The 9075-nt window shown below is 42.6% G+C and overlaps 1 protein-coding gene across 1 annotated transcript; it reads left to right on the forward strand.

The window, feature by feature from the left end:
* Positions 1–1364: 1364 nt before the first annotated feature.
* On the forward strand, positions 1365–9075 carry LOC139561266 (cyclin-dependent kinase 2-like). The gene is made up of 7 exons (XM_071378253.1): positions 1365–1824; positions 6047–6124; positions 6219–6336; positions 6539–6709; positions 6872–6973; positions 7058–7261; positions 8569–9075. Exons 1-7 carry the CDS (start codon positions 1709–1711, stop codon positions 8671–8673), a joined length of 894 nt encoding a protein of 297 aa, XP_071234354.1. The 5' UTR covers positions 1365–1708; the 3' UTR covers positions 8674–9075.

Consider the following 9075-nt stretch of genomic DNA (forward strand, 5'->3'; position numbering starts at 1 on the left):
TTTTCAAGAGAGGCTTTATTACTGCCACTTTTAGTGAGTTTGGTACACATCCAGTGGATAGAGAGACGTTTATTATGTTCAGCATAAGAGGGCTGAGCACAGGAAGCAGCTCTTTCAGTAGTTTAGTTGGAATAGGGTCCAGTATGCAGCTTGAAGGTTTAGAGGCCATGATTATTTTCATCATTGTGTCAAGAGATATAGTACTAAAACACTTAAGTGTCTCTCTTGATCCTAGGTCCTGGCAGAGTTGTGCAGACTCAGGACAGCTGAGCTTTGGAGGAATACGCAGATTTAAAGAGGAGTCCGTAATTTGCTTTCTAATGATCATGATCTTTTCCTCAAAGAAGTTCATGAATTTATTACTGCTGAGGTGAAAGCCATCCTCACTTGGGGAATGCTGCTTTTTAGTTAGCTTTGCGACAGTATAAAAAAGAAATTTCGGATTGTTCTTATTTTCCTCAATTAAGTTGGAAAAATAGGATGATCGAGCAGCAGTGAGGGCTCTTCGATACTGCACGGTACTGTCTTTCCAAGCTAGTCGGAAGACTTCCAGTTTGGTGTGGCGTCATTATGTATGACTGTGACAGTGAGTAGGTCCAGAGACATGTTGGACAAAACCCACTGAGTCGATGATGGCTTCAAAAGCCTTTTGGAGTGGGTCTGTGGTCTTTTCCATGTGAATATTAAAATCACCAAAAATTAGAATATTATCTGCTATGACTACAAGGTCCGATAGGAATTCAGGGAACTCAGTGAGAAACGCTGTATATGGCCCAGGAGGCCTGTAAACAGTAGCTATAAAAAGTGATTGAGTAGGCTGCATAGATTTCATGACTAGAAGCTCAAAAGACGAAAAATTCTTTTTTTTTTTGTAAATTGAAATTTGCTATCGTAAATGTTAGCAACACCACCGCCTTTGCGGGATGCACGGGGGATATGGTCACTACTCACTAGTGTAACCAGGAGGTGAGGCCTCATTTAACACAGTAAATTCATCAGGCTTAAGCCATGTTTCAGTCAGGCCAATCACATCAAGATTATGATCAGTGATTAGTTCATTGACTATAACTGCCTTTGAAGTGTGATGACATACGCATCAGCCAAATGTAGGACACGGAGTTGACAGGCTTCAAATAAGAGTATATTGTTAGCTACTTAATTTAATTTCAATAATTTACAAATCTCTGGAGGGAAGATCAACATTTGAATATCAACTGAAGGCGGGCGATTGTAAGCGCCTCAGAAAAACGCGACTGCCAGAGAAGCTTTCCTAAAGCTAAAATTCCATGTTCCACCCATTCTGCGTTTGTTTCTGTGCTGAATGGGCGTGTCAGTCATATTATTATTAAACGTTTTTAACCATTGGGCTGTCAGTGATTGGTCGTATATTGAAAAGTTTCGCGTCGCTGTCGTTCTTCCGGGGCGGGGCATACACAACGCGGGACCTGTTACTTTTGTTTTGAGTGGAAAGTGTTACTATTATAGAGTTACAACCGGCTCAACTGATCCTTTTTATTTATTGTGGGATTTTATTTTTTACAGTCTATGGATAATCCTGATGTGTTCCCGCTACAAGTTGTTTCCCCCCCACAGAATTTACTTAGTTCGCATGCTTACGTTAGTTTGAAGTTGAGCTAACGTTAACGGTTTTCTTTGTTTTAAAAAATCACAACGGTTTGAATCGTTAGCCAAACAGAACTCGTGTGACATGGAATTATTCCAGAAAGTGGAAAAGATTGGAGAAGGGACGTACGGGGTGGTGTACAAGGCAAAGAACAAAGTCACGGGAGAGACTGTTGCCCTCAAGAAAATCAGACTAGACACGTAAGTGGTGTCTGACTGAAAATTACCTGGCTACCTAAGTGTCTTTAGCCATCTAACGTTAATTGTAGCCCGGTCAAGCAGCTGACTGACTCCTCACAGTAAAATTAGTCCGGATGTGACTATGCTTTCCATTTCCACAGTTGTTTGCTAGCTAATCTTGGTAACTATGTCGCTACTCTAGCTAGTTATTTGACCTGAATTGATAACCAGTGAGTCTTGAAAGTAGGTAACGTAAGTATAGTTAATAACTAGCGAACTCTAAGCTTGCTAGTTGCCTGGAAACCCGACGTTACATTTACATTGAATTCTACATCGGGCTGAAATTTGCGTTTGAATCAGGGTTCTACTAGCCAGAACGTGGAGTAAAATGATATTAACATAGCTACTTTACCGGTTGATCTTTTTGGCGGTGGGAATGTGAGTCAAACGTCGAGTTTCCAGGCTGGCTAGCTATATAGCTTTGTATGACAAACAAGTCACTGTAATGACAGCTACTGGCACTTAACTAGGAAAGTCAGTTAAGAACAAATTCGTATTTACAATGACGGTCTACCAAAAGGCCTGCGGGGACGGGGGCCTGGGATTAAAAAGAGAAATACAATATAAATGGACACATGGACATCTCATAAAAAGATTCATCCAAAGATGATTCAGCAAGCCAGAAGCAGGAAGGAATCACATATATATATATATAAAACATTTTTTTATTTTTTTTATGTCAAATTACAATCAAACAAGAATATTGGATTTCTAGTAAAAATATATTTAATTTGTGGACATATTTCAAGTATTAGTTTTTCTGTATATAACATTTACCAGAGAGAATGAAGAAATGAACGACTAATTCAGTAGTTTTGTTTTCATTTATATAATAACATCTTTCATTGAAAATACGGGTCTTATTTGGTATTTTATTAGGATCCCCATTAGCTGTTGCAAAAGCAGCAGCTACTCTTCCTGGGGTCCACATGAAACATGACACAATACAGAACATCAATAGACAAGGACAGAACTACATAAAAAAAACGTAAAGCCACACACAGCCTACAAATCAATGCATACACACAAACTATCTAGGTCAAATAGGGGAGAGGCGGTGTGTCGTGAGGTGTTGCTTTATCTGTTTTTTTAAAACCAGGTTTGGTGTTTGTTTGAGCAATATGAGATGGAAGTTCCATGCAATAAGGGGTCTATATAATACTGTACGCATTCTTGAATTGTTCTGAATTTGGGGACTGAAAAGACCCCTGGTGGCATGTCTGGTATTATTAATTAAATAAAAAATGAATTGTCTCGCTCCAAAATAACTGTCACATTCAAAGTGTATAATAGTTTTCCCTTATCACAGAAGAGGCATATGTCCTCTAAGTCCTTGAATTTAAGCAAGTTATTGCAATCCCATTGGAATCACATCTAGACTGAACAAAAATATAAATGCAACAATTTCAAAAAAAATCTTGAGTTACAGTTCATATGAAGAAATCAGTCAATTGAAATGAATTCATTGGGCCCTAATCTAGCTATGGGCCTCCAGATTTCATCACGGGGCCTCCCGAGTGGCACAGCGGTCTAAGGCACTGAGGCGTCACTACAGATCTGGATTCGATCCCAGGCTGTGTCGCAGCGGTCCGTGACCGGGAGACTCATGAGGCGGTGCACAATTGGCCCAGCGTCGTCCGGGTTAGGGGAGGGTTTGGCTGGCTGGGATGTCCTTGTCCCATCGCACTCTAGCGACTCCTGTGGCGGGCCCAGGTGCATGCATGCTGACACGGTCGCCAGTTGTACAGTGTTTCCTCCGACACATTGGTGCGGCTGGCTTCCGGGTTAAGCGAGTAGTGTCTCATGAAGCAGTGCGGCCTGGCAGGGTCGTGTTTTGGAGGACGACCTTGCCGACCTTCGCCTCTCCCGAGTCCGTACGGGAGTTGCACTGATGGGACAAGACTGTAACTACCAATTGGATATCATGAAATTGGGGAGAAAAAGTAATACAAATAAGAATACAGCATTTTTATGCATTCAAATTGCCATCGATAAAGAGTAATTGTGTTCGTTGTCCGTAGCTTATGCCTGGCCATACGATAACCCCACTGGGGCACTCTGTTCAAAGTTGACATCGGCAAACCGCTTTCCCACATGACGCCATACACATGGTCTGCGGTTGTGATGCATTGCCAAACTCTCTAAAATGACATTGGAGGCGGCTTATGGTAGAGAAATGAACATTCAATTCTCTGGCAACAGCTCTGGTGGACATTCCTGTAGTCACCATGCCAATTGCAAGCGCTCTCAACTTGAGACATCCGTGGCATTGTGTTGTAACAACTGCACATTTTAGTGGCCTTTTATTGTCCCTAGCAGAAGCTGTACCTGTGTAATGATCATGCTGTGTAATCAGCTTCTTGATATGCCACACCTGTCAGGTGGATAGATTATCTTGGCAAGGGAGAAATGCTTACTAACAGGGATGTAAACAAATTTGTGAACAATTTGAGAGAAATACGCTTTTGTGTGTATGGAACATTTCTGGTATCTTTTATTTCAACTCATGAAACATGGGATCAACACTTTACATGTTGTGTTTATATTTTTGTTCAGTGTAGATACATGTAAAAGGGGAGGGATTAACTGTGCACCATGTGTGACGCACCTGGCTTTCCCACTGTCAGCAGCCAGTATACACATTACACAATCTTGGATGGGCATTTTCTTCTTCTTCATCTTCTTTAGAGTTTAACGGCGGTTGGCAACCAATATGTTGCATTACTGCCGCCAACTGGATTATATTATAAATCCATTATACTTTGTGTTACAAAAGAGGAAAAACAAAAATGACACCCTTCCAACTAACCCTACGCTCATTAAAAACCCACTACCCCATTCCACTACTTTGACCCTTAGTGAAGCTTATACACTACATGACCAAATGTATGTGGACACCTGCTCATCGAACATCTCAATCCAAAATCATCGGCATTAATATGGAGTTGGTCCCCCCCTTTGCAGCTATAACAGCCTCCACACTTCTGGGAAGGATTTCCACTAGATGTCGGAACATTGCTGCAGAGACTTGCTTCCATTCAGCCACAAGCACATTAGTGAGGTCAGGCAATGGTGATTGCCGATTAGGCCTGGCTCGCAGTCTGCGTTCTAATTCATTCCAAAGGTGTTCGATGGGGTTGAGGTCAGAGCTCTGTGCAGGCCAGTCAAGTTCTTCCACACCGATCTCGACAAACCTTTTCTTTATGGACCTTGCTTTGTGCACGGGGGAATTGTCATGCTGAAACAGGAAAGGGCCTTCCCTAAACTGTTGCCACAGAGCAGGTAACGTCTCCTGGCATCCGCCAAGCCCAGATTCAGCCATCGGACTGCCAGATGGTGAAGCGTGATTCATCACTAGAGTCCAATGGTGGTGAGCTTTAAACCACTTCAGCCGAAGCTTGGCATTGTGCATGGTGATCTTAGGCTTGTGTGCGGCTGCTCGGCAATGGAAACCCATTTCATGAAGCTCCCGACGAATAGTACTTGTGCTGACGTTGCTTCCAAAGACAGTTTGAAACTCGATAGTGAGTTTCTATTATTGCTTAATTGCTTAATTATATCAAAGTAAACTTGGAGTCACGCAATGACATGTGGTCCTTCCACTACGACTTGTTGGGAAAGGATGCAGTTTATTAGGCTACAGATATAATCAATTATGATGAACTTCACAAGGTGGTGAAAGTGCAAGGTGATGAGCTTGATGCTCCTTTCCAATAGATATTAATGTTTTTATTCTGGTGACATGATAATCAATGCTTGAGGCCATTTGTCAAATAGTCTCGCTCTTTTGTCCATAATAATATTTTCATGTAGGCTATACATGCGCTCTAGCCAACAGCGCAAGTGCCAATACCAGACTATATAACACAACATATTTGTGAGAAAACCATCAGTAGAGTTGAAATTGCAATGGAAACCCATTTAATTTGTATTTTTTTTATTCTGGAATTTAACATCAAAAAGTATTTATGTGCACTATGTCATGATGCACAGCCTTTTATCTGCAACAAGTTAATTTGATGGAAACACATCACTGGTGGGAAAATGTGCATATCATTTTTATGTGGATTTTAGAATATTCACATAAATCTGTCACCAATTGGATGGAAACCTAGCTAGTGTCTGTGTGAGTAAAGGGAGGATATTGTGTGACTAATGTCGTAGCTATATGCCTTTTTCTTAGGGAAACCGAGGGAGTACCAAGCACTGCCATCAGAGAGATATCGCTCCTCAAAGAGCTCAGCCACCCAAATATTGTCAAGTATGTACAATTGAGCTACTTGTTATGTTAAACATCAACTGTCTCTGTTAAATTGTGCTTACATTGACATCTCTATGTACTTTCACACCGACAGGCTCTGTGATGTCATCCACACAGAGAACAAACTGTACCTGGTTTTTGAGTTCCTTCATCAGGACCTTAAGAAGTTCATGGACTCCTCGGTCTCTGGTATCTCTCTGCCACTTGTCAAGGTATGCACAGACTGCACATCCAACGTGTTCAGACTGGGGGGGAGGCTTATAAATAAGTGATATACCCCCCAATGTCTGTCAATGCTACATATATTTTGTCACATTTTTAAATGAAAACAATATGGAAACCTACGAGGTTGTCTGACTGTGTGTCTCTCTTAAGCTAATTAGGTGTGTCTGTTTTGTGTGTGTGTGTGCGCAGAGTTACCTGTTCCAGCTGCTGCAGGGCCTGGCCTTCTGTCACTCCCACAGGGTTCTCCATCGGGACCTGAAGCCCCAGAACCTGCTCATTAACGCCCAGGGGGAGATCAAGCTGGCTGACTTCGGCCTGGCTAGGGCCTTTGGGGTGCCTGTCCGCACCTACACTCATGAGGTGAAGCATACATACACCACACTGTAATTTGCTGTGCGGTTTTTAGTTGGCCAATGGCTAGCAACATGGGTCTTTAGTGTTTCACTTGTGTTATTCTTCTGTAAGCATCTCAAATGATTTCTGAACCCGTGATGGGGAAACTAACATTTTAGCATTTCTCAGGTGGTAACGCTATGGTACCGAGCTCCAGAAATTCTTTTGGGCTGCAAATACTACTCCACAGCGGTTGACATCTGGAGTTTGGGCTGTATCTTTGCTGAAATGGTAAATGTATTCTCTGGCTATACTATTTTGTAGCTTTAACGTTTATAAAGCATGGTCTCACTTCATGTTCAATTCTTCCTTCAGATCACCAGGAGGGCCTTGTTTCCAGGCGACTCAGAGATCGATCAGCTGTTCCGGATCTTCCGTACCCTGGGCACACCGGACGAGGTGGCCTGGCCAGGGGTCACTTCTATGCCTGACTACAAGCCCTCCTTCCCTAAGTGGGCCCGACAGGAGCTGTCCAAAGTGGTTCCCCCGCTGGACGAGGACGGGAGAGAGCTGCTCAGGGTGAGAACCCTTTTATTATATATATATATATATATATATTTTGTATTTTACCCCCTTTTTCTCCCCAATTTCGATCTTGTCTCATCGCTGCAACTCCCCAACGGGCTCGGGAGGTGAAGGTTGAGTCATGCGTCCTCCGAAACATGACCCGCCAGACCGTGCTTCTTAACACCCGCCCGCTTAACCCGGAACCCAGCCACACCAATGTGTCGGAGGAAACACTGGGCCAGCCTGCAGGTGCCCGTCCCGCCACAAGTAGTCGCTAAAGCACGATGAGCCAAGTAAAGCCCCCCCGGCCAAACCCTCCCCTAACCCGGACGAATCTGGGCCAATTGTGCGCCACCCTATGGGACTCCCGATCATGGCCGGTTGTGATACAGCCTGTGACCTAATCCCGGTCTGTATGGACACCTCTAGCACTGCGATACATTGCCTTAGACGGCTGAGCCACTCAGGAAGCCCAGGGTTAGAACTCTAACAACATTGACCACTTTTTAATTATGCTTTGGTATTAGGCTGGTACCAATAAGGTTAATAATAGGCAGACTACTGCACATCCAAAGCTGATTTGTGAAAGTGCTGGAGGCAAAACTGGAGAAACAGGAAAAAGCTTTGTCAGATGCAAATTTATTTTAATTATAGCTGAGCTTTCAATCAGTCCAACTCCATTAGAGCATGTCTCCACAAACAACAGTGGGACAGATAAGGCCACACTGCGAGCCAGAGGTAATTGCAGACACCTAGTGGCCCTTTAGATTACCACAGTCATAATATCAGATAGAAATACAGGATAGAACAGAACATGTTATAGATTTATTTCTACTAGAACAAAACACAGGGAATGTGGTGTTAGTAAGGAACCCAGACTCTCAAAGAAATCCGAAAGACGGCAAAAGGAAAATATATACAACACTATATACAAATGTAGAACCAGGGGAAATCTAATAAAACAACTAGGTTAAGGTAACCTGTCGGAAGTATTGGGCCACTAGGGGCATCATGAATACAGGACACCCTAATACCAGGGAGTGTGTGTGAAGCTAAGATGATGACAATGGGAATTACAACATGACCCTCATATCAAAACCCTCCTTAAGTCCTTACGGCTGTAGGGTGCCTAAAGTATAAATCCAGAAGTTCTCTCTGGCAGAGTTTACGGTCGTTTTCTTCTCTTTTATTAATAGGGTTAATAAAATATAATTAATTGAAATTTGTGCTCAGAGATTCACACTTTGTTTTCACATAGGCCTATGACACATGTAGTCGATATGTCCCTTTTTATGACGTATTTGTTCTTATTTTTCCAGCAAATGCTGAGCTATGACCCAAACAAGAGGATATCTGCCAAAAATGCCCTCGTCCATCGGTTGTTCCGTGATGTCACCATGCCAATGCCACACCTACGACTGTGACATGCAGACTGACAGGAACAATACATAGCCCAGGGTCTTTCCATGAGAGATACCTGAGCAGAAGGACTGCCCCAGCTCTTATCCACACCTGAATACTACAGTCCAGGAGATGGGAGAGATCACAGTGAAATATGGATGCCTTTCCAAAAATCATTCTAGCAGCCAAAAACCAGTATTTGTATAAATTGGATGTCCTGTGAGTTTTTTTTCTCTACAGCTATGAGTGCCTGTTATGTCACGGAGAATGAACTCTACAGTTGTTTCAGCATTTTATGTGTATTGAAAGGGTTAACTTGGTTTGTGTACATTTTAGTCATTTAGCGGATGCAAGCTCTTAATTTGTTCATTGCATAATTTATGATAAAAAGTTGATTAAATTCGTTTGAGCTTTGTGTGAAAATA

The sequence above is a fragment of the Salvelinus alpinus genome, chromosome 2 (assembly GCF_045679555.1).
Source record: "Salvelinus alpinus chromosome 2, SLU_Salpinus.1, whole genome shotgun sequence".
Lineage (NCBI taxonomy): Eukaryota > Metazoa > Chordata > Actinopteri > Salmoniformes > Salmonidae > Salvelinus > Salvelinus alpinus.

Coding starts and splice junctions, on each gene's coding strand:
- LOC139561266 (XM_071378253.1), top strand. CDS start 1,709: ATGGAATTATTCCAGAAAGTGGAAAAGATTGGAGAAGGGACGTACGGG. Junction 6,710..6,871: donor TCCGCACCTACACTCATGAG/GTGAAGCATACA, acceptor AGCATTTCTCAG/GTGGTAACGCTATGGTACCG. Junction 7,262..8,568: donor ACGGGAGAGAGCTGCTCAGG/GTGAGAACCCTT, acceptor TTATTTTTCCAG/CAAATGCTGAGCTATGACCC.